Genomic DNA, 25,157 nt, shown 5'->3' on the forward strand with positions numbered 1-25,157 from the left:
CAAACCGTCACATATGTCACCTCTGTTACAAAGTTGTGTTCTCAAATATTTGCATTTTGTCCTGATTTGACTTCAAGCAATTTAACCCCATAATGGAAAGGATCACATCTTTGTGAATGCTTGGTGAGTGTCTTAGAGGTTTAATGATTTGTGTACTTGTGTCAGTATGTGTGTGTATATGAGTGTGAGTGATGAGAGAGTACTGGGAGAGTCTGTGAGTTTGTGCATGTGGCTTAATGTTTAATGTTGCTGTCTCACTGCGCCAGAGACCCAGGTTGGATTCCACCCTCGGACACTGGCTGTGTGGAGTTTGCAGATTCTCCCCGTATCTGTGGTTTCCTCCCACAGTCCAAAGATATGCAGTTTAGGTAGACTGGCCATGGGAAATACAGGTTTAAAGGGATGGGTTGGGTATGGGTGGTATACCCTTTGGAGGGTCGGTGTGGACTCAGTGGGCTGAGTGGTCTGCTCCCACGCTGTGGGGATTCTGAATGTGAATGAGAGAGTATGGTTACATGGGTGTAGGCGTGGATCTGAGAATGAGTTTGTGCTCCCATCTCCATTAATCTCGCAACCTCTCTTTTTTTATCTTTTCCATTTTGATTCTCCCTCGGTTTATTTTTCACAATTCCTTCTTTTTGCTGGTCTCTCGGTATCTCCTGGAGGTGAATTAGCCAGACAGCTGTCAAACGGCGAAATAACAAAAAAAAAACGAAAAGATTGTGGATGCTGGAAATCAGAAACAAAAGCAGAAATTGCTGGAGAAGCTCAGCAGGTCTGGCAGCATCAGTGGAGAGAGAAATCAGAATTCTGAGGAAGGGTCATGCGATCCGAAATATTAACTTTCGGTGCCGAGTCTGAGAGCTTCCCACAATCGCTGTGACCGGGGTGGGGATGCCTGGACCTGTACTGAACTCTGACAGCGTCAATCCCAGGCAGCCTGAGCTGCTGAGAAACCAGCAGTTTGAGATCGAAAACCTGACCAGTCACTACCTGCAGAAATTCTCTCCAAGACAGACAGTCCACCAGGAACTCAACAACTTCTCTCCCATTCTGCCTCGTCATTTATTTTCTTTCTTTCTCTTTCTTTCTCTCTTCTCTATTTCTTTCTCTATTTCTTTCTCTCTTCCTTTCTTTCTCTCTCTCTGTTTCTTTCTCTTTCTTTCTTTTTTCTCTTGCTCTTTTTCTCTTTCTCTCTCTTTCGATTTTTCTTTCTTTTTGTGTTTTTCTCTCCTTCCTCTCTATTACTGCCTGTTCTCTCTCTCACACTGCCCTTCTGCCTCGTTCTATCTCTCTCACATTGTTTCCCTCTGCCCCCTTTCTCTCTGTCTCCTTCTTTCTCTCTTATTCTCTCTCTATCATACACAGCAGAAAGTTTCTGACAGCTGTTCTTTCAGGATGTATTTTTACAGACTTCCTTGTACTTTAATTACAATCCGAACTTTGGGTTTGACTGTTTTAGAGTCGGCTACCTCGTTCAATGAACCGAATGAGTGAAACAGCACAGACACTGACAGAAGCCCAGGGAGACATTTGAGAACCCACGTAAAACTGCAGCAAAGACGGCCCCGCTCCGTTCCCAGAGTGTCCTTCGATTTGATTTGCTCAAGTTGACCGGTGTAACCCATGAGTCGGTGCTCCTGGCGGAGACTTTGTGTCACGGGGTTCCGTTTACACGTGAGAATGTCGACTATGCTCTATAAGCACAGTACACGTGGAAGTACACGTGGAAGAAGGAGGTGTATTTTGTGTGTGAGAGTAATTCTGTTTCTGTTGATCCAGCTGCAGATAGGGTACAGCTAGAATATATTGCTGTGCATTGTTAGGTTCCGGCCCTTTGTGCATGGTCAGTGTGAGAGCATATTACCTGTTCGTTTTGAAATATTTTCATGAGATGCGAGCGTTGAGTGTATATCCGTAATTGCCCCTTGCGAAGGTCGGGGTGGGCCGCCTTCTTGAACAGATGTAGGACTACCCCAGTGCTGTTAGGGAGGGACCCAGCCACACTGAAGAGAGGTCAAATTCAGGACTGTGAGTGGCTTAGAGAGGAATTTGCAGATGGCGGTGTTCCCATGGATCTGTTGACCTTATTCTTCTAGAAATTGTGGGTTTGGAAGGTGCTGTCAGATCAGCCTTGGTGAATTTCGGGAGCGCATCTTGTCCATAGTACACATTGTTACTACTGGGAGTTGGTGGTGTTGAAGGTGGTGCCAATCAAACGGGTCCCTTTGTCCTGAATGGTGTCAAGTTTCTGAAGTGCTGTTGGAGCTGCACTCATCCAGGCAAGTATTCCAACACAGTTCTGACTTGTGCCTTCTAGATGGTGGACAGACTTTGGGAGTCAGAAGGTGAGTTACTGGCTGCAGGAATCCTCGCTTCTGACCTGCCCCTTGTAACCAGTGTTAAATGGCCAGTCCAATTCAGTTACTGGTCAATGATAACCCGCAAGGTGTTGATAGTGGAGGATTCAGTTATGGTAATGCCAGTGAATGTCAAGGGGCAGTGGTTAGATTGTCTCTTGTTGGAGATGGTCATTGCCTGCAAATGTAACTTGTCACTTATCAACCCAAACTTGGATGTTGACTAGATCTTGCTGCATTTGAAAACAGACTGTTTCAGTATCTGAGAAGCTGGGAATGGCCCGGAACATAATGCAGTCATCGGTGAACATCCTCGCATCTGACCTTATGTTGGTGGGAAGGTCATTGATGAAGCAGCCCTGAGGAACACCTCCCCAGATGCGTATCGTAATATGTATGCGATCAGTGTCAGAGTTTGCATATTACTGTATATGGATTTCAGCGGCTGTTGTATTCTATTTGAGCGAAAGACCCTGTTAGTGTCTGAGCTGAACAAGGTTGGAAAATATTGTACATTTCCATTGAGGAACAGCTAGTTGCTTCCAAATGGTTGACCATGATTAGTTAAAGTGGGCAGCGAGCAGGCGATCATTGGCACTCCCGGAGTGGGCGACCTTGGATCTGATGCAATGAGGAATCAAAATTTTCATCACATACAGACTTTAACTGGGCTGGGCACTGATGTTGACGGGGGTGTACCTGTCGTCTGGAATTAGTTTCAGGAGCCTTGCTAATATCAAATGGCTTGAGGCTTTCTGGCTTGAGGCTTTCTGTAACATTTTCCTTTAAATCAACGCATTAAATCCCTCCAAATGTCTGCAGTTTCCCAGTTTCCTAACCTGCAGTGTGTTCTGTGCAGCCAGTGCAGCTCTGATAGCACAGGCTCACCGTATTCGGGCTGACCACAGGAACTGCCCCAAGTCCCGCTGTACCTTGCCCGGCTTCTCCACGATCAGTCACACCCGCTCTTTCTGCAGCAACTTCCAGATTCTCCGCTCAAATGTTCAATCATATGTGCCTGGCCGAATGTGTGCGTGTGTGAGAGAGGGAGTGTGTGTGAGAGGGGGAGTGTGAGAGAGAGGGGGAGTGTGTGTGAGAGGGGGAGTATGTGTGTAAGAGGGGAAGTGTGTGTGAGGGGGAGTATGAGAGAGAGGGGGAGTGTGTGTGAGGGGGAGTGTGTGTGTGAGTGTGAGGGTGTGTGTGAGTGAGAGAGGAAAGGTGTGTGTGTGAGGGAACATATGAAACAGAGGGAAACTGTGAAACAGAGGCTAAGTGTGAGAGAGAGGGTTGTGTGTGTGAGAGGGAGTGTGTGTGAGAAGAGGGTGAGAGAGAGTGTGAAACAGAGGAAATGTGTGAAAGGGCCAGTGTGTGTGAGGGAAGGGGAGTATGTGAGAGAGAGGGAGAGTGAATGAAAGAGAGGGAGTGTGTGTGTGAGAGAGAAAGAGAATGTGCGAGGATGTGAACAAGTAAAAACTGAAAGGCGAGAAATGAAAAGGAAGAAGTGAAAGGAGAGAGAGGTATAACTGGATGAAAAAGAGGGAACTTTAAAGAAAGACAGAAACCCGTTTAGAAATGGAGACCGTGAGACGGGGTCTGTAAAGGGGCAGGGTGAGAGAAGGAGAGTGAATAGGAGGCGGGGCGGGGGGTGTGGAGATGAAAGACAAGAGTCAGCGCTGAATGAAGAGAGGGATAGTGTGTTCGAGGTAAGGGGAGTGTGAGAGAGAGGGGGGAATGTGATAGAGAGGGGGGAATGTGAGAGAGGGGGGAATGTGAGAGAGAGGGGGAAGAGAGAGGGGGAAGAGAGGGGGAATGTGAGAGAGAGGAGGAATGTGATGGGGGAATGTGAGAGAGGGGGGAATGTGAGAGAGAGGGGGAATGTGAGAGGGGGGATGTGAGAGAGAGGGGGAAGAGAGGGGGAATGTGAGAGAGGGGAAATGTGATGGGGGGAATGTGAGAGGGGGGAATGTGAGAGAGAGGGGGAATGTGAGAGAGGGGGAATGTGAGAGAGGGGGAATGTGAGAGAGTGGGGAATGTGAGAGAGAGGGGGAGATGTGTGAGAGAGGGAGGAATGAGAGAGGGGGGATATGAGAGAGAAGGGGGAATGAGAGAGAGGGGAATGTGAAAGAGGGGGAGTGTGAGAGAGGTGGATGTGAGAGAGGGGGATGTGTGAGAGAGGGAGGAATGAGAGAGAGAGGGAATGTGAAAAGGGGGGATGTAAGAGAGAGGGAGGAATGAGGGGGGGAATGTGAGAGAGTGGGGATTGTAAGAGAGTGGGGAGATGTGGGGGGGGGGAATTTGGGGGGAGGAATATGAAAAAGGGGAATGGAAGAGAGGGAGAAGGGGGATGTGAGAGAGAATGTAAGAGAGAGCGGGATTTGTGTGAGAGGGAATGTAAGAATGTGTGAATGAGGGCATGGTGTTGGAGGTGGAGAATTAGGTACAGTGGGGTTGCTGGGGTCCGAATCCTGGAATTTCTTCCTATACGTGGCAGTGAAACTGATCACTGGGCTGACCCGAAAACATAGGACCTGCCAAACTATTTTTTTGTGTGTTTGAAAAATGAATTCCGTTCTCTGGGGTTTGTCAGTGGTCAGGTCAGTGTCAGAACCCGAGCCAGGTGAACACAGAACAGAGAGGAATAGAGGGACAGAGGGAGTGTGTGAATCTCACCCGAAGGAACATTGTGAGTGTAACACCCCAGGCTCATTCCCCATGAAGACAATATTTAAAAAAAAAACCCGCGGGCATTTGTTTGAATACACTGAAACCTCTCTTTCGTTACATTTCATCATTTAATTTAAACTCCACTTTCTGCCCGAATGTTAAATCGGGAAAGATCGAGTGTTAAAAGGTTCGATCAAAATATAAAACACGTTCCCGGTTCCTATTCCAGATGAAAAAAAGCGAATCCTCCATCCATTTGTTTAAATGTGGAATCGTTCACTTTTACAATGTTTCGATTTTTATTCAACGCTTTCTAACAAGTTTCTAACAAATTCTATTTTAAGCTGAATATTCTAATTAAACACGTTGAACTAGCGAGAGGTTTAACGTAGGGTAATAAATGATATTTTATGAATTTATGTTGAAGATTTTCGTCCAGTCGTTTTCCTGGTTGATTGAATGATTTTGAAGTGTTATGTTTTTGTTTTGTGGAGCGTTTCTGTGAGTTTATTCCCACTGTCAGGCCAGCAGTTGTCCCAATCTCACTCTGTAGTCAGTTGTTCGACATTGTGTAGCCGTTTTCAAATTCACTACACTGAGTACTTTCAAATCTGAAACACGTTCACTCTGTCGCTGCACAGAGATATGTAGACCCACACGCATAATACACAATCATTGTACAATCAGATGGTTTTATAACCATTTTACTTGGGGTTTTTCTTTTGAAGTTCGTATACACGAAAAGAGAAAAAATAAGCGAAAAAATAAACTTTGGATGTCAACGGGAGGGAACTCGATGGTCAGATTTCTAAAGAAGAGATTGAGGGCGGGGGCGAGTTGCAAATTGTGAATTATATTGCCTGGCGGGCTTTCCCCTCAGAGAATATGGTAAAATATGACCCACTTCTCATTGCTTATTGAGAAAGAGCTCTTGATGATATTCCAATCAATAAGTTGAGAATTCCAAGGGCTTTTTTTTTGCATGAATTTGTGAGTTGACTTTATTAGGGTAGGACTCGCCATCTCTTTGCTCTCCTGGTAAACTCCTCGTCCCCTCCCCTTCCTTCCTCCCTCCCCCCCTCAACCCCCTGCTTTTTTTTAATGTCACTCAGGTCCCAGCCAATAAAGAACAAGCCCTCCCTCCAATGCACGATGCCTTCTGTCTGGGAGTTGTTGCTGCGTAATGATTGATGCTTTGGTCTTCAGTCTCATTCGGAAAACCTCCTGCAAATTACAGCAGCCAGGCCTCGGCTCCACGGGAAGGAGCCTGAGAATTCCAGGGTTTTTTTTTTATATTCCTGGAGACTGGGGAGGAGGAACCTCGATTTGCGAGTTGGAAACACCGGGCAATTATTGTTTCTTACCCTCACGCACCCCCTTCCCCCCCTTCCCCACCCCAGACCACAAAATGGAACATATAGGGGGGCAAGTTGCACACCCCCAACACGAACCTATCAGTTTCGGAATAGACCAGATCTTGAACAATCCGGATCAAGGGAGCTGCATGATCCCGAATTCCCGGCTGCAGGATATGGACTATAGCCTGGGCTGTATGGTGAGTGGGAATTACAGCAACATGAATTACACCGTGAATTACAACAGCAACGGCAGCGGAGGCGGCTATAATAACGCGTGCAGCTTGGCGCCACTGACGGGCCCGTACGGGGTTAACCTGGGCATGAACAACAGCAGTTTAAACCCGGCGGGAGTCATCAGGGTGCCGGCCCATCGGCCCGTCAGCACTGGGGTGCACCAACCCCTGTCCACTGGAGTGACGACCGCCCCCAGCTCCAACAACAACCTGACAAACCTGACATTCCCCTGGATGGAAAGTAACAGAAGGTACACCAAGGATAGATTCACAGGTAAAGGAGAGGGAGAAACTCACCCCGAGCTATAACCGGCCTCTCATTCTCCCCTCCCTGCGTTTCCTTCATTCTCTGTAAGTCCAAATGCTTTGGAAACTAGCGAGAACCGTTTGGTGCTTTATCCGGGGATGTTAACCGGGTCTGATCGTGTCTCTTTAACTTCGCAATGTATTCACCACTTGATATTAATAATGTGCGGATCACAGCAGATTTTGTCCATTAATAAACATCTTCCTGATATTTAAGCAATTTTCAGAAGTCTGTAACTGGCCTGATTGATGAAGAAGCAGTCAACCTGCTATTATAAACAGCCTGCTTTTTAAAAACGAAACTAATGAGAATTGAATGTAAACAGCAGAACGGACGGGTCGGCCGAATCTTTCTCTAACTGACTGGAGAATATTCCTTTCTCTCGCCGCCCCCTCGATGTTTTCAAAAGTCTGAATTAAACAGCTTGGTTCTAAACGATCCGCATTCAGCAGTCGCGATATCTCCCCCCCCCCCCCCCCCCCAAACAGTGTATGAATTTAAATCCAAACGAATAATGTTCTCTAACGCTGTTTAAGCTCAGTATCCCCAACTCTGCTTCTGTTTACAATTGCTCAAGCCGGCTCTGCCGGTTACTAATGCCTGAAATTTACTCAGCAAACACACGGACGGTATTTACCTCCAACAACGACAAAAAAAAGGTTTTGAGGCTGCATTAATAATTATATTATCATTTCAAAATAACTTGGGTTTATTTATAAATTAAACCAAGTGTTTGTGTGAGGTGGAAACATGAACCAGATTATTCTCATGTACTATATATATAGATGACTTGTCATTTTAATATTAGGTAGGTGGATTTCATTTCAATTCTTTTCATAATATCCTCAAACTTATCCACATTTTAATTTTTAACTGAGTGATTATAACACTGGTTTCTGGCAATTCGTTGAGACAATTAATGTATTTCAACTGTTGTTTTTTTTTTAAAGAAGCATTTTTATATGTTTACATATCTAGATAAAATTTGAAAAGAATATTTTTTAACTTTTTTTTACAATCCGTTTAGATTTTAAAGCATACAGTAGTGAAATCACGGGACATTTGAATCCCGGAGAAGTCCCAATATCACAGTAAAAGAGCTCAGAGACTGTTCGATAGGCTCGGCTTCCTCTGAAAACTTCCATTTAAATCCAAACATCCTCTCGGCTTCTTTCAGCGGCGAAAATAAAACCCGTTTCTGGAAGCCCTGACCTTCCTAATTCAGTTCTTCTCAAAGATTCCAAATTTTCGGGCATCCTCGCCGGTTTTGCCCGGGGCTTTGAGCCCCCTAGACTTCAGCCTCCCTGCCCACCCCTCAGAAGCCCCCTTCACACCATCAGACAGTACAAATAGGTGACCAACAATCACTTAGAGTGGGGAGTTTGCAGCCGGGATGTGCATTAGATAAATGTATCCCCATTTACCTGGGCAGTACAGCCAGAGACAACATGAATTTTATTTCAGACATTTAAATGATCAAATATTCCCAATTTTTAAAATCGAATTCTACAACATTTTATCAACTTGCCTTTTTTCTATCTCTCTCTTTTATCGAATTCTTTCAATTTTCTATTTCATTCCCCCTCCCCTCAGTTTTCTTATATATTTTGATATTTTCTGTTTCTAACTCTCCCACACTCCCCCACCTCCCCAGATGCCTGTTACTCTGCGTCTCTGTCAGTATCTCCTAGATTTTCCCCATCATTGCCTGCCCCAAACGCCTCACTATTTCTACCTTCAAGCATTTCCGAGGCGCGATATTTCATGCAAATCGGCGCCGGATTCAGATAACTCGGGCCGGGCAAACCCCAATAAACACCAACGGTCCCGTCCACCGCCAGCACATGGAGCCAGAAAGCAGCGCTCACCCGGAAAACTCTCAGAGAATTATCGAAACGCTGCGGATTAATGAGTGCAGTCAGGATGGGGACTGGGAGTTTGTCCCGGGGTCGGTTCGCTTGATGTAAAGATCAAATTCGCAGGCTTCCGTGGAGAGTGCATTTTGTAACAACAGAAAAACAGAAATCGCTGGAGAACTTCTTCAGCGACTGTGGGAGTGAGAAAGTGCAGTTACCGTCTTGAGTCCAGTGACCCGTCTTCGGAACGAAAACTCACTCGAAATCTTAACTGGTTTTTTTTTTCAGATGCTGTCAGACCTGCTGAGCTTCTCCAGCAATTTCAGTTTTTGTAGCAGATTTCTAGCATCCGCAGTTCTATTTTTGAGATTAGAGTGTGGTTTGTGTGGAGCAGTGATTTTTAGCGGATGTTAGTGTGTCAATTCGCCTGTCAGGCCAACTCCAGGGTTGAGTGCGTGTGTGAGAGAGAGAGAGGGAGACAGCAATATACCTCCACCCGGTCCCTGTGCCTGGAATTGTTCAGTCACTAACTCTGCCCCGTCTGCTTGTGTTGCAGTGGCCCTGTCGCCTTTCACCGTGACCCGACGGATAGGGCACCCTTATCAAAACAGAACTCCACCGAAAAAGAAGAAGCCCCGTACTTCCTTTACCCGACTACAGATCTGCGAGTTGGAGAAGCGGTTTCACCGCCAGAAATACCTGGCCTCAGCCGAGAGAGCAGCGTTGGCCAAAGCTTTGAAAATGACCGACGCTCAAGTCAAAACGTGGTTTCAGAACCGGCGGACCAAGTGGAGGTAGGTGGGGAGTGAGGGTGAGATCAGGCGGCCTTCCCATTGCTACAGATTAGATTCCCTATAGTGTGGAAACAGGCCCTTCGGCCCAACCAGCCCTCCGAAGAGTAACCCACCCAAACCCATTTCCCTTTGACTAATGCACCTAACGCTATGGTGTAATTTAGCATGGCCAATTCTACCTGGATTCACATCTTTGGATTGTGGGAGGAAACCCCACGCATTCACGAGGAGAACGTGCAAACTCCACACAGTGTGTGTCGCCCGAGGCTGGAATCGAACCTGGGACCCTGGTGCTGTGAGGCAGCAGTGCTAACCACTGAGCCACCATGCCGCCCCACCCTGGACCCCAACCCCGCTCTCTGCCTCTCCCCACATCTCTCCCCTTGCCAACCCTTTTCAATAAGACACGTTATTGACTTCCACAAGAGCAATGTGACTGTTCTAATTGGCTTTAACACAGGTAAGTGCGAGGTGGCCAATTGAACCGGTTGTTTGGGAAATAATGAGTGTAAATGGGGCAGCCTTGGGATACACAGTTACACAACTCACTAAAAACACCACAGAAAATAACTCAAACACTTGGATTCGCCGCTCCTGGCCCAGAATGGAACGGTAGGAAGGTACAATAATTAGGATCAAATCTTGCATAGACCTCTCCAGCCCTCCCGGAACTGAGTGCTCTCATTATAATGACACGCAGTAAGGAACAGAACCTTCATAAAGATAATGCCAACAGAATACATATCCAGATCTCGAATCGTTTCTTGATGTAAAAGAATAAGTTCCACAAACTTCCCTGGAAAATGTATTTTGCAACAAAAGGGAGCAGACCGAGGACAGGACAGGGTGAAATAAGGGGCGATGCCTCCGCTTGTGGTAAAGACAAACTCTCTGGGCCATTGGGGTAAGATGGTCAGCAGTTTACAACGGGCATAGACAGTGGCTGCGGTGAAATGTGGGGAGCGCTAAGGGAGGGGGGAGCTGGGTAAATACTCAGGGATAACTGAAGCTCCTCAGAGTCGGTTGCCTGGGAATTCAGTACGCTACTGTCTCTGTCTCTCTCTGTCTCTGTTTAGCTCTCTCTCTCTGTCCCTAAAACCCAGCCATTCCCCAAAGCCGTAACGTTCGACTCTGTCCCTAAGCACCGACTCTGCCCTCCCTTCCTTCTTATAGCCACCTGAATTTTCCTTACATCGGAATTAATTTCCCCAACATTTTGAAACTAATTATTAAATGGGATGCGAATAAACGAGGAGAGCTTTTCCAAACAAATTCCCGCTCCTGGGAAAAAAAATCTTGGGAAAAATGAAACGTTATCAAAGCGCAATTATTTTCAGCTGATCACATAATGTGAAGGTGCTGATCTCTCACCGCTACATCCCAACTACATTCACCAAGGTCCGAGTGAACAGTGTGAAGGATTTCTCTCTATTTGCAGGAAGTGGGGTCCTCTGAGTGAGAGACCCCGGCCCAGTGGACAGCAAGGTCCTAACGGGAGTGATGAGCTTTAAGCCCCAGACCCGGGAGTTTCGGCTCGTTTCAATGTGACATTTCAATACTTTGCCTGCTCCAGCGGCTCCCTGCAATTCAACCGCAAGTTCATCTCAGATTTCTGCAAACACCAACGGCTGGGTCCAGGGACAACAGAGAGAGAGAGGGCCGAATAACACCTAGGAGCTAAACCCAGAACTGATGGAATCAGGGGGTGGTGAGGAGGGGGAGGCTGAGAGAGTGGGGGTGGGGAGGTGGGGGAAATCAGAGTCATAGAGATGTACAGCACGGAAACAGACCCTTCGGTCCAACTCATCCATGCCGACCAGATATCCTAACCTAATCTAGTCCCATTTGCCAGCACTTAGCCTACATCCCTCTAAACCCTTCCCATTCATCTACCCATCCAGATGCCTTTTAAATGCTGCAATTGTACCAGCCTCCACCACTTCCTCTGGCAGCTCATTTCACACACACACACCATGAAAAAGTTGATCCTTACGTCCCTTTCATATCTTTTCTCTCTCACCCTAAACCTATGCCCTCTAATCCTGGACTCCCCGATCCCAGGGAAAAGACTTTGTCTATTTATCCTATCCATGCCTCTCTGAAACTTTACATGAGGTGATCATGACTTGATTTTCTATGTTTTCTGGAATTTTCGTAAAAGTTTCCAAAACTATTTCATCCCTTCCCAAGATTCCCTAAACAGTTTAATCAATCCCTTCCCTCATTCTTTTCCTCTTTATACCACTTCTCCCTCCCTCAATTCCTCCTCAGTTTCTCTCCCTCAGTCTCCCGCACTCCGTCTCCCTCCCTCCGTTTCCTTCCCTCCTTCAGTTTCCCTCCCTCAGTCTTCCTCCCACCCGCAATCTCCCTCCTCAGTTTCCCCCTCCTCTCTCAATCTCCCTCCCTCCTTCGGTCTCCTCTCCCTCACTCCCCCTCGCCCCCATCACACTCCCTCCCTCCGTCTCCTCTCACTCCATGCCTTTCGGCTTTATTTCCTCACTGGGTTCCCATTGCCTCGCTGATGCTGGCAGTAAATGGGACAATCAGACAGAAGCTGGCTCTCCGCGCGGTTCCTGCCTGATTCCTGCTGCTCCCTCACTCTCACCGCGGATTCCACATTCTCGTTACTCTCTGGGAAAGACACTGCTCCTGAATTGGAGACGCCGGTGTTGGACTGGGGTGTACAAAGTCAAAATTCTGGTATTGTGGTGTACTTTTTAACATTGCTGCTGAAGTGCTGGTTGGGATATAGTAACGATCCCTCGGTCATGGCCCCTCGGTCGACCATTAGCAACTTTTACCCACATCACATTTCAGAACCTTCACAGCCTCTATCGAGTCACCCCTCAATCTTCCCTTCTCTAGAGAAAAGCATTCCACGCTGCTCAGCCCTTCCTAATAAGGAAAAGCTCCCAATCCATTCAATATTTTCCGTACTTTCCCCAATGCCTTTATATCCCTTTCATAACAGACTAGAGCGGTTCACAGAGCTAGGTGTGGTCTTAACCATTTTGATACAAGTTTAAAAACCGAAAGAACTGCATGCTGCAAATCAGAAACAAGAACAGACATTGCTGGAAAAGCTCAGCAGGTCTGGCGGCATCTGTGGAGAGAAATCAGAACCCTGAGTCTGAGGAAGAGCCGAAAGATCAATTCTGGTTTCTCTCCACGATGCTGCCAGACCTGCTGAGCTTTTCCAGCAATTTCTGTTGATGCACGTTTATTATGGTTTTCCCCGTTTTCCAGTTGTCTCTTGCTGAAAGTGGAGCCCCGAGTATTTTTTTTGAGTGGGTTTATTAACCTCTGTCACTGCGTGGAGTGAGTTGATTATCCTGCACTTCCAGACCTGTTCCCTTCAGGCCAACAATCCCAAACTAAACTAGTCCCACCTGCCTGCGCATGGGTCATATCCCTCCAAACCCTTTCCTGTTCATACACTTGCCCAAATGTCTTCTGAACGTGGCAAATGTACCCACATCTACCACTTCCTCAGGAAGTTCATTCTGTGTTAAAGTCTTTCTCCTCTCACCTTAAAATTATGCCCCTCGTCTTGAAATCCCTCATTCTCGGAAAAATACAATTCCCATTAACGCCTTTATTTTTGTGTATAGCATCCCTACAGTGTGGAAATCCCCAAGTCCACACCAACCCTCCGAAGAGTAACTCACCCCGAACCTATTGCTCATCATTTACCCCTGACTAAGGCACGGACCCTACAATCCCTGATGAACACTACGGGCAATTTAGCCTGGCCAATTCACCCTAACCTGCACGTGTTTGGATTGTGGGAGGAAACCCACACAGACACGGGGAGAATGTGTAAACTCCACGCAGTCGCCCGAGGCTGGAATCGAGTCCAGGTCCCTGGCGCTCCGAGGCAGCAGTGCCTACCCCTTCAACGACAGTATAAGCGTCTATAAGGTCAGATGTTTACCTTAAAAGAGAAAAAAAATCACCCCCTATTCTTCCTGCCAAAATATACTGTACTGGCTGACACATTGAGGTCAATTTGTTAATTGCATTCTGCAAGTTTATTCAGGACTTTCTGTATGTTGTATCAGTCCTCGATTAAAAACCGCGATTCAGTGCCATTGAAATCAACGTTGACCGTTCACCCGGTGAGCGTGGCGCTGTGAACCACTCACCCCAGCTCGGGGTAAGCCCCACCTGCCGTTGGAATGAATTATTCACACAGTTTGTTGCGAGACAGACTCAGAATCCTCAGGCCTCCACTTTTAAGAAAGAGTGACCCACAGTGACCTTACTTATTGCCCACTGACTTCGATCTGTCCCGTCCTAGAAATGAAAATTATCCTTCGGTAAAGTCTCTGCCTGTTCGCTGATTTCTCTCCGCTCTCTCTCTCTCTATTTTCACTTTCCCCCATCCTCCATCCCTCTCACTGTTTTAATTCTCTTTCTGTCGCTGTTCCAATCTCTCTTTCTCCCCTCTCCTACAGCCCCAACTCTCTCACTCTCTCTCTCAAATGCCCGCCAACCTGTCAGACTTCCCCACATTTTTAGCAGCATTGGGATTCAGGAGGCGATGAATCCTAGAGACCGAATCTTATTCCTCTCCCGGGATGGGACGATCCCATTCCCCGTTCACTTTCCGCTCTACTTCAGCCGGTGCAATTCCTCGCGAAAAAAGATTTGAACAAGTCTGACGGATTTTTTTTTGTCTCTGCTCTCTCTCTCTTTCGTCCCCTTCATTCTCTCTTTCCTCCTCCTCCTCTCTCTCTTGTTTCTATTTTTCTGCCAGTTTCCCTCTAGTTCTCACTCACTCGCGTCCTGCAACTCTGACACGCTCCTTATTCTGGGAACTGTCATGTTTCTGGCCCGAGTGAACGGTCCTGACTGAGTGTCACAGAATAACTGTCCCGATCGCATCAAAATAAAACAGGAAAGCCCTTTAGTAACAGCCCACCTCCAGCCCCTCCCGCCCCCGCCCCCGCCCCATCACCCCCACCGTTGCCCCCGAGTCTCGCTGAGATGCCCTGGAATCGGCCCTGGAGCCCCATTCAAACCCGCTCTATGGGGTCACCAACATCACATGGGCTTGGTGGGTTCAGCAAGGCAGCTCACTGTCGCCTTCCTGGGGGTTACTGGGGCTGGGCAATACACGCTGGCACAGCCAACCACACTCACATCCGGTAAACAAATAAAACTACATACATTGATGTCCAGAACAGTCACTCTCACCTCACCTCTGGGGCTCAGCTCTTCCGTACATGTTAGCACCAAGACTGTTATGAGGTCAGGAGCTGGGTAGCCCTGGTGGAACCGAGACTGGGCATATTGCTGTGCAAGGGCTCCTGAATAGCACTTTCTGTTACTCTGCTGATGATCAACAGTTGATTGATGACTTAGCTTTGTCCTGCTTTTTGTGGGTAGGACATATCTGGGAAATTGGTGTGTGCATGCCAGTATCGAGGTTGCACTGGAACAGTTTGACTAAGGGTGCAGCTAATTTACAAGCCCAAGTCCCCAGCACCCAGTGGGTTCTGCAATATATTGAAATAATACTGGAGCCCTTAACTGTGCTATAGTCGGTGCCTTCAGTTAATTCATTTTATCACAATAAAGCTTTGATCTTTAATAACCTACACTCAAATTTATTAAACATGAATTGGAGCAAACCCTGTGACATGGGGACGAGGGAGGCTGGTGACAGAGAGCAAGGGTGAAGGACACATACTTTGATTCCTGAGCATGACCATTGATGTTCAGCAGGGAACTCTCAGCTTTTCATTGTATTTATTAAGGACTTGGGTGAAGGAATAGAAAGTTGAATTTACAAATTTACAAACACTAAATTGGAATGGCAGTGTGCTGTGAACTTGGGGCCAGAAATTTGCAAACAAACAGAGACAAATTAAAGAGCAAAACTCCAATATTGCAGAGTATCAGGTGGAAGAAACTAACATTGGGATCTTTTATAAATTGTGACAAAATAGAAATTGCAGAGTAGCAATTAAATGGAGGTGTATGTGTTTAAGATAGGTGACATTAAATACAGAAAAGTAATATGTCCCTGTTTATATGCAAATCTCCATGTGTGTCTGTGAGGATTCATGAGTATATGTGTGTCCAAGAGATTGTGTATGTGTGGGGATTTGTGTTTGCGTGTCTGAGAAGAGGTGTATGTCTGTGAGGATGTGTATTTCTGTAAGGATGTATGAGTGTCTGTGCAGGGGTGTGTGTGTGTCTGTCAGGATGTAGATGTCTGTGAGGGTGTGTGTCTGTGAGGATTTGTGTCTGTCTCTATGCGGGTATGTGTGTGTCTGTGAAAAGGTGTGTGTGTCTGCAAGGGGTGTGTCAGTCTGTTAGGATGTGTGTGTGAATCTGTATGAGTGTCTGTCATTCTGTTAGGGAGCCTATCTGTCTGTGAGTGGATGTTGTTGTGTCTGTGAGCATGTGTGTGTCTGTCAGGGTGTCTAAGAGGGTGTGTGAGTATTTGTCTCTTTGAGGGCTCTGTCCCAATAAACATGTGCATGCTTATGAAGGTCACTGTCCCTTTTGAGTGTTGATAAGACTTTGGTCTTTGAGTGTGGCAATCTCTCTCCCTGAGTGTGAGGGTCTCTCTCCCTGTTTGTGAGGGTCCTGTCCCTGTGTATGCAAGTCTCTCTACCCTTGTGTAAGGATCTCTCTCCCTCCTGTCCTGTGCCTCTGTCTCTGTGTGAAGCTCTTCCGGAACATTTTTCCAATGTAACCTTACCCCGAATCTGGGAATTCTGAAAGTCCTTGGATAGGATCAATCTCTCAATCACATTAATAATGCAATAGCTTGAGTCTGGGGCAGGGAATTAAATTTCTTGTAAATATTAGTTGAATAAACAAGAAGGAAGATGATCATAAAAAAAATTGGTATCATCCAGCTGTCCCTGTCTCCTCTACATTCGCTAAGCAACTGGTAACTTGAAATTAATTTTGGTGGAAGCCACCACTCTGTAAATATTTGTTCCCACTCCCCCACCCTGACTTCAGGCTCCTCCAGTGTTCCAGTAAGGTTAACACAATGTAATAGGACTGAATCCAATCTGTCTACTCAATGTTTTACAAGAAATTCACCAGGAAACCTTTTCACCCAGGAGCAAGAAGCAGATTCAATCATAACTTTCAAGAAGTAATTGAGGAAATATCTGAAGAGGAGCAGTTTCGGGGGGTTACAGGAGAAAGACTGTGACTAACCCAATTGTTCTCAAGTATTGCTGAGAAAGGACACATTTTCTGGAAGATTTTCTGTCCTCAACTTATCAGGACGATCTGCAAGAATAGCCATTTAAGGAGATGTCCAAAATTTATACTGCATGACAGTGCTGATTGATTGTCCAGGGAATTCTGTAAGTCAGAGGTGTTGCTATGGAGATTGCACCTATTAATGCTGATTGACAGCCAGGCTTTGTTGACATTGTGTGGTTACCTCTTCAAAGATGGACCAAATGGTCTCTCTTCATGTTGTATCATCCTATCATTCTATTGTACTTCTAACTTCAGAGCTGTCCCACCTCTCCCACCATCTCTTGATTGGTCAGTGTTATTGGTAGGTGCTCAGTATTTCCAAGCTAAATGAAAGGGACTGTTTAGGATGTTCCCATCATCTTGGCCACAGTGCATGAATCCTTGCTGTCCTGTAGCTTCTTAATCTCCAGTACAACCTTCTCAAATTTGCTGCTTTTTTGTAACTTCTCTTTCCGCACTTTGGTCCACATACCCTCTGCATGTGTTTTTGGTTTCTGTGCTGAAAATGTGTTGCTGGAAAAGCGCAGCAGGTCAGGCAGCATCCAGGGAACAGGAGAATCGACGTTTCGGGCATAAGCCCTTCTTCAGGTGCCCCAGTGCTTATGCCCGAAACGTCGATTCTCCTGTTCCCTGGATGCTGCCTGACCTGCTGCGCTTTTCCAGCAACACATTTTCAGCCCTGATCTCCAGCATCTGCAGTCCTCACTTTCTCCTTTTTGGTTTCTGTCCTCACTGAGTACCTTCCAGCCACCAAAACCTGACATTTAAAGTTCTCATCTCTGTATTGCAATCTTCCAATGGCCTCTCCCCTCCCTTTCTCTGTCATCACCTCCAGTCCTACAATCCTCTGGGACCTCTGTGTGCTCTCAGTGTGGCCTCTTGAACTTCCTGGAGTGTAATGCTGCACCATTGGCTGTGCCTCCATCTCAAACCCTGGAATTGCCTCCTTAAATTCCTCCTGCCTCTCGATTGTCTATCGCTCTTAAGATTCACTTCTTTGACCAAGCTATTGATCACCTGACCCAATGTCTCCCTATACGGTATTTTGTTCCATCACCCTCTTTTAAGAATCTTGGGATGTTTTGGGTACTATGTAAACACAAGTTGTTTTTGTCTTAGACCATAAGACCGTAGACCATAAGAAATAGGAGTTGGCCATTTGGCCCTTTGAACCTGCCCTATCATTCATAATGTCTGATCAGACATTCATCATGTCCACTTTCCTGCTCTTTCCCCATCGCCCTTGATCCCCAACTAATCAAGAATCTATTTATCTCAGCCTTAAATATATGCAAGGACTATGGCCCCACAGTTCTCTGTGGTGAGGAGTTCCAAAGACTCACAATCCTCCAGGACAAGAAATACCTCCTCAACTCAGTTTTAAATTGGTGCCCCTTTATTCTGAGACTATGTCCTCTAGTCATAGACACGCACATGAGGGGAAACATCCTCTCAGCATGTACCCTGTCAAGCCCCCATAAGAATCCTATATATTTCAATCAGATCATCTATTGTTCTTTAAAACTCCAATGACTCGATTCCCTTCCTGTTTAGGTTTTGCTCACTAGACAACCTCTCCATACCAGGGATCATGTTAATGAGCCTTCTTTGAACTGCCTCCACTGAAATGATATCAATAAGGGGATCAAAACTGTTCACATTGCTCCAGATGTGGTTTCATCAGCACCTTGTACAGTTACAGTTAGACTTCCTTACTCTTAAACTCTGAACCCCTTGAAATAAGGGCCAACCTTCCATTAGCCTTCCTGGTTACCTGCTGCACCCATGTGCTGGCTTTCTGTGTTTTGTGTGGAAGTACCTCCAAGTGGTGTTACAGCTTTCTGTAGTTTTTCTCCACTTAAATAATATTCTGTTCTTTTGTCGTGGCTTCCAAAATGAACAACTTTGCATTTTCCCACATTATACTCCATTTGTCAACTTTTTGCACACTTAATAACCGATCAATATATCTCTGAACTGTTTGCATCCCTCTCTCAACCTGCTTTCCCACCTATTTTTGTGTCATCTGTAAATCTGGCTATATTCATTTCCTTACCCACTACTGATCCTTGTGGAACCTCACTGGTCATCAACCTGAAATAGAATCTCTTTTCCCCACTCACTGCTTCCTACCCCATAGGCCAATTCTCTATCCATGCCAATGTACTACCTCCAATACTGTGGGCTCTTATCTTGTAGCTTAACCTTTTGTGAGGTTCCTTGTAGAAGTCCAAATGCAACACATCGACTGGTTCCTCTCTATCCACTCTGGTTGATTCTTCCTTGAAAAACTCTAAACAAAATAGTCAGGCATTTCATGAAGCTACGTTTATTCAGTTTGATTCGATAATGATTTTTCATCTGCCTGCCTGTATGACATCTGCTGTTAAATCATCTCCAGCCCATTTGGGCAGCTCCTCCCTTAGCTTTGAGGATTTATCCCACCTTGAACCCAACCACCACCCCCCCAACCATTCCCTTTCACTCAGCCAGGCTCCTCTCCTTATTCACTCCTGCTCAGTAGTAGGAGCTGAGTATGGGTTCCAGATCGGAAAGGATATCAATACCATTGCTACTATGGGTTTTGTACTCTGGTTTTATTTGTATTCATTCATACATAAGAACATAAGAACTAAGAGCAGGAGTAGGCCACTGGCCCTTTGGGCTTGATCTGGGACAGGCGCTGGAGTTCAGTTCATGAACCGTGGTTCAATGTCAAGAGCTGAAAATCCAGTTGAGACATAACACAGTGGTATTAAAGAAACTGATTGTGGGGTAGTGATGGTGGTTATCTGATCTCTGCAGGGATCTCTCCATCTGAGGATTTATACAATTCATACCTAAAACCTCAAGAAAATATACTAGGGAAATCATGAAGGGTTTTGCAGAAAAAAATCAAGAGAAGCTGTCTCCAATGGCAGGAGGATCACTGGCCATAGGGACAGGGAGTGTTGGAGGGTGCGGGGTTGGGGAGAACATGCAGTGAATGTTATTTTGAACTGAATTGAGTTGGGATCTGAAAAGTGTTCCCTCAATGAACAATGGAAAGTGTTTAAAGACAATTCACGAGTCTGATCCCAGGTATGGGGGGGGGGGGGGGGGGTTGCGGTGGGGAAGCAATGTTATGAGGAGAGATTGAGTAGATTGGGCCTGAGCTCATTGGATATGGAAAAATGAGAGACCACCTTATTGAAATGTATAAGATTTTTAGGAAGTTCTCTGATGACTTGACAAGGTAGATATGGAAATGATTTGGAGGAGGTGGTGTTGGATTTGAGGTGGGCAAAGTTAAAAATCACACAACACCAGGTTATAGTCCAACAGTTTATTTGGAAGCACTAGCTTTAGGAGCGCTGCTCCTTCATCAGGTGGTTGTGAAGCTGAACCATAAGAAATAGAATTTATAGCAAAAGGTTACAGTGTCATGCGGCTGAAATATATTAAACAAACTGAGATTATGGAACCTTAGATATGGACAGGTTGTGGGAGAGTCTGAGACCAGAGGGCAAAATCTCAGAATAAGGGGTCACTGGTCTAACAGAGATGAGGAATGTCTTCTCTCAGAGATTTAGTGCATCAGTGGAATTCTTTACTACAGAGGGTTTGTCCAGGCTGGTTCATTAGATATAGTCAAGGCCGGGATAGATTTTTTATTCAATCAGGGAATCAAGGGTTAATGGGAAAAGGCAGGAAAGTGAAGATGATCAGATCAGCCATTGGGCTTAATGGTCTGCTTTTGCTCCTACCTCTTATGGTCTTCAAAGGGAGAGAACTGGGGAAATGACTGGATTTGGAGGAGGGAAAACATTTTAACAGTCAAACTCAAACTTTGTGCCGCGGGTTGTAAACGTCTGAAAGCACCTCACGGATTTACATTTGGCGGTCACCGTGGATATAGGATACAGTTAGATGATGGGACGGGCTTGGCTAGACCGTTCCTGCTGGGTAAATGGTTCCTGGAAAGGGGCGAGCCGAGTGAAGGGGCCGGTTTGCACACACTGACCACATGAAGTGCTGAGGAGTGGGGGCGGGGGAGAGTGTGACTGACAGACTCTTGTCTCTGTTTTGTTTTTGTTCTGTTTGTTGTTTCGGCTGCTCCCTGGCCTGTTGGGGACAAGGCGACAGACAGCAGAGGAGAGAGAAGCGGAGCGCCAGCAAGCGAACCGAATCCTGATGCAACTGCAGCAAGAAGCTTTCCAAAAATCCCTGAACCAGCCCATTCAGCCTGACCCCATCTGCCTGCACAACTCCTCGCTGTACGCCCTGCAGAACCTGCAGCCCTGGTCGGATGAGACGTCTAAGATTGCCTCGGTTACTTCCGTGGCCTCTGCCTGCGAGTAACAAATAGATTCAATCATGTAACTGGGGTTTTTACAAAGACAGAGGCCTCCGGATTCATGTTGTTGTCCTTGCAGTGGCACAGACCCGGCGCTGGAAGGCAGTAACTCTCTGGTCAAACTGGACTGGTTGCAGGTCCCGGAAGAGCCCAGATTCCTGCTCCCCAGCCTCTCTCTTCGCTCCCTCCCGGGACACTGGATTGGGATCCCCATTCCTGCCGGGGCAGATTAAAAAGCCAACTCGGCAGCTCGTGAATTCCACCTCTCTCCTGCCATCAGGCCAAGCTGCAAAGGAAGTGAGTGCTTCTAAAGCAGGCCAGCTCAGCAACACATAGACACCTACAGAGACATCAAACAACAGCTCATATTCCAACAGAGGGACGGGTACCGACAGAGACTCAGATAAAGTCAGTCAGGGGGACGGATACTTATAGAGATACAAAATAGACATAAACAGAAATAGAGGGACAGATGCCTATACTGTATAGACACAGAGACAGTTAGGGGGAATAGATACCTATAGAGACAGAAACAGAGGGACAGATGCCTATAGAGACAGAGACAGTCAGGGGGACAGATACCTATAGAGACAGAGACAGTCGGGGGACAGATGTCTATAGAGACACAGACATGGACAAAGAGAGAAACACAGATACTGACAAAAAGTGGTGGAGGCTGGTACAATTACAACATTTAAAAAGCATCTGTGTGAGTATATGAATAGGAAGGGTTTAGAGGGCTATGGGCCAAGTGCTGGCAAATGGCACTAGATTAATTTAGGATATCTATGACTCTATGACATGGACAGGGAAATGGGCAGAGACAGAGGGATAGATACCAACAGAGACACAGAATGAAACATAGACAGAGACAGTCAGGGGGACAGATGTGGACATACACCTATAGACACAGACACATGTATGTAGGATCAATGTTTGGACAATGAACTGACATGAGAGATACCTGCGCCCAATGATCATCCTCTGTCTCAGTTGTAAACCTTCACCCCTCACCCCAAATCCCCACCCTAAGCAGCCTCAGTTCCAGCCTGGATATCCAGCTTTGTGTAAGTCAGTTGGAGAGGAGCTGTGAGGAACTCGGGGAATAAGAATTGCTACTGGTCATTTCAAAGGCCACGCTGAACTGTGTACAGGTCATTAACCTCACCGGGCAGGGGACCAGGTAGAATTAGTAAACCAGTTGGCTTTTTATGACAATCCAACAGCTTCACAACTTTGAGGCCGGCCTCGTATTTCCAAATTCAATTACTTTTTACAACAAAAAGAAGTGTTAATTCAGATTGCCGCCGTGGGATTTAAACTGTGGTCCCTTTCACTAACTGATGCAGTGATGTTATCAGCCCGCTGCTGTGCATTATAACAACATGCCACCAGTAAAACATGGGGTAACCGTTCCAGATGTAATGAATGTGCAGTGAGCAAATGGGTTCACATGGAATGATGGAGTCACGGAGTTGTTTGAGATAGAGTTTCAGAACAGGTCACTGTGGAGGGCAATTCTCAATTTTAAACTCCTCCTTTCAATTTGGGAACGTTTGCCCCATTCTCACACTGGTGAGTTAGTGCACAGCGTCAGTCATCATGAGTTTGTTTTAAATCAAATCAATGTTTAGTCTTTAAGGGATGAGAATTATTGCCCTGTAAGAGATATAGTGAGTCCACTTTAAAAGACATGTGAAAGACAGCTCCCTGTCGTCTCTATATAGATATATATATAAATATATAAATATATAAAGTAATGGTAAAATTAGTGATCAAAGTATTTTGTTTTCTGAAGGTCAGTGTTAACATTTACAATTTCGGCCAGGAATCTTTGCTGGATAAGCATTTGACAGTCAGAATGATTCCAGCACATAGGCTATTCCTTAACAATGGACCTAGCTTTCAAAATAAGTTATGCACTTATGATCAATATTTTCTGTAATCAACTTTCTACAAATCTTGTGTAAATTATGTCTAAAAAGAATGAGGGGAAGAAAAGTTCTGCAGCACTAAGTCCTGTATTTGGAGAGTCTCTGATTTATTTTTCTATGTACAAATCTCAGCCTCTGAGAGGAGAGGGGCTCATGGTCAAAGAGTCCCCATTTAAACAGCAAAGTACATTCATGAAAAGGGCCAAGTCCTTGAAATCTGAAATGAAGACAGAAAGTGGTAAAAATGCACAGAGGGTCAGTCAGTGTGTGAATGAAAACAAGATCTTGCATTTGTATAGCACCTTTCACAATCTCAGGACATCCTAAAATTTCTCATTGTAATGCAGAAAACACATCAGTCGACCTTTGCACAGCGAACTCCCATAAACAGCGATATGATAATAACCAGTTAAACTGCTATTCTGTCGTGTTGTTTCAGTGATAAATGTTGACCACAACTTCAGGGAGAAATCCTCTGTTCTTCACACTGAGATTTAGAGTGAGAGTACACGGAAACAGCTGACATTACCTTAAATGGGACATTAACTTGATGTTTCTCTCACTGTCAGTTGCAGTTGGATCTACACTGTATTTCAACAGCAACTTGCATGTAGATGGCAGCATTATCATAACGAAACATCCCAAGGTGTGATTTTCAGTGCTGTCTGTTTTTATCTCTACCTGATTCAAAGTCAGTTCCATCATCCACCAGGAATTTTATTTTGTGTTAAATTTGTTAGAGCAGCTTTGGTTTGCATTGTTTAGGGTGTCCAAACTCCATAGTCTGGCCAATCAACCCCTGGACGAGCCTTCAACTCAATCCCATTTATTGCTTTAGGTGATACTTTCTGGATTGTTTGAATTTTCCTGGCTATGCTGATTTGGAGAAGATTATTCTTGGTGCCACTTTGATGAATATTACTCTTCAACTGAAACAAGAGATTTGTTAGTGACAGCACCTAAGAGGTCTAGAGATTCACATGAACTTGGTTTTAAATGTTCTACACAGTTCACAATCTGTTCATGAGTGGAAAAGTCTCAGACCCATGTCCCATATTCTTAATAATCCATGTAACTGTTAGTTCCACAGATAGCACTTGACACAGTTACAACCAGCGCTTCTCCCCTCATCACAGAACCTTTTAAGTTTTGTAAAGTTGGTATTTTTTTCATCCAGTCTGTGAGATTTTTACCTGTTTTTCCATCAATGTTTACACAATGTAAATAAAGCAGAAGTTTGGTTTTTGTGTGTGTGTTGTCTTTTCTTGTTGAGTTCTAACTGGCGTCAACTGTAGTGATAGTTCCTCAGAGTCACTGAAATCTCAACATAACCACATTCCTGTCAAAAATCTGATTGCCAATCACACCACATTTGTCTCACTGCCATAATCCCAAATATTTCTGACATTCTAGGATACTTTTTTTTAAATTGATTCCTTGCTAAATTGATATTTGCTAATTTTCTCATTCATGTTCAACTCTTGCAAGTATCATCATTGTCAAAAAGGTTTGTTCAAATTATTTCAAACTTGCCAGAAAATAGATTTCAGGGATGAGGAATTAACTGTCTCAAGAAACGTTAAAAAAGTAATTTCTCATTTTCTTAGAAAGGAGAAACTTCATGATGATTTTTTTATAGTTTATAAGGAAATTAGAATTGACAAATGGAGGCAATGTGCTCTTTGAGATGAAAGGCTGATTTCCCCTGAGCCAGGGTTAAAGATCACTCAGCAGGAAATACAGGGGAAGGCATCAGCCAGACAACTGTCTTAATGCAAAATAATTCTCAGAGAAGGACAGCAAATCCCATCAAGATAAATGGGATGAAGAAACAATTGAGGAGAGACAAGGCATCAAGGAATGTGGGGAGAAAGGGATGGTGGGAGGAAGAGACATGGGGAGGAGGTGGATGGTGGCAGAATGGGAACGATGTGTTTGAGAGACATGGGGAGAAGGGGAATGGTGGGATTGTGGGATGTGGGGATAATGAGATTGAGGGACATGGGGAAAAGGGGATGATGGGTTTGAGGGATGTGGGGAGGAGGGAGATGGTGGGATTAGAAGGACAATGGGAGA

General features: G+C 45.5%; 1 protein-coding gene across 1 annotated transcript; it reads left to right on the forward strand.

The window, feature by feature from the left end:
• Positions 1–6,246: 6,246 nt before the first annotated feature.
• On the forward strand, positions 6,247–24,326 carry tlx1 (T cell leukemia homeobox 1). Its single transcript, XM_043712906.2, has 3 exons — positions 6,247–6,889; positions 9,335–9,572; positions 20,930–24,326. The coding sequence occupies exons 1-3, from the start codon at positions 6,433–6,435 to the stop codon at positions 21,150–21,152; spliced, it is 918 nt and encodes a 305-aa protein (XP_043568841.2). The 5' UTR covers positions 6,247–6,432; the 3' UTR covers positions 21,153–24,326.
• Positions 24,327–25,157: the final 831 nt, after the last annotated feature.

The sequence above is a fragment of the Chiloscyllium plagiosum genome, unplaced genomic scaffold (assembly GCF_037043375.1).
Source record: "Chiloscyllium plagiosum isolate Xiang-an unplaced genomic scaffold, Cpla_swu_hap1 HiC_scaffold_22, whole genome shotgun sequence".
Classification (NCBI taxonomy): domain Eukaryota; kingdom Metazoa; phylum Chordata; class Chondrichthyes; order Orectolobiformes; family Hemiscylliidae; genus Chiloscyllium; species Chiloscyllium plagiosum.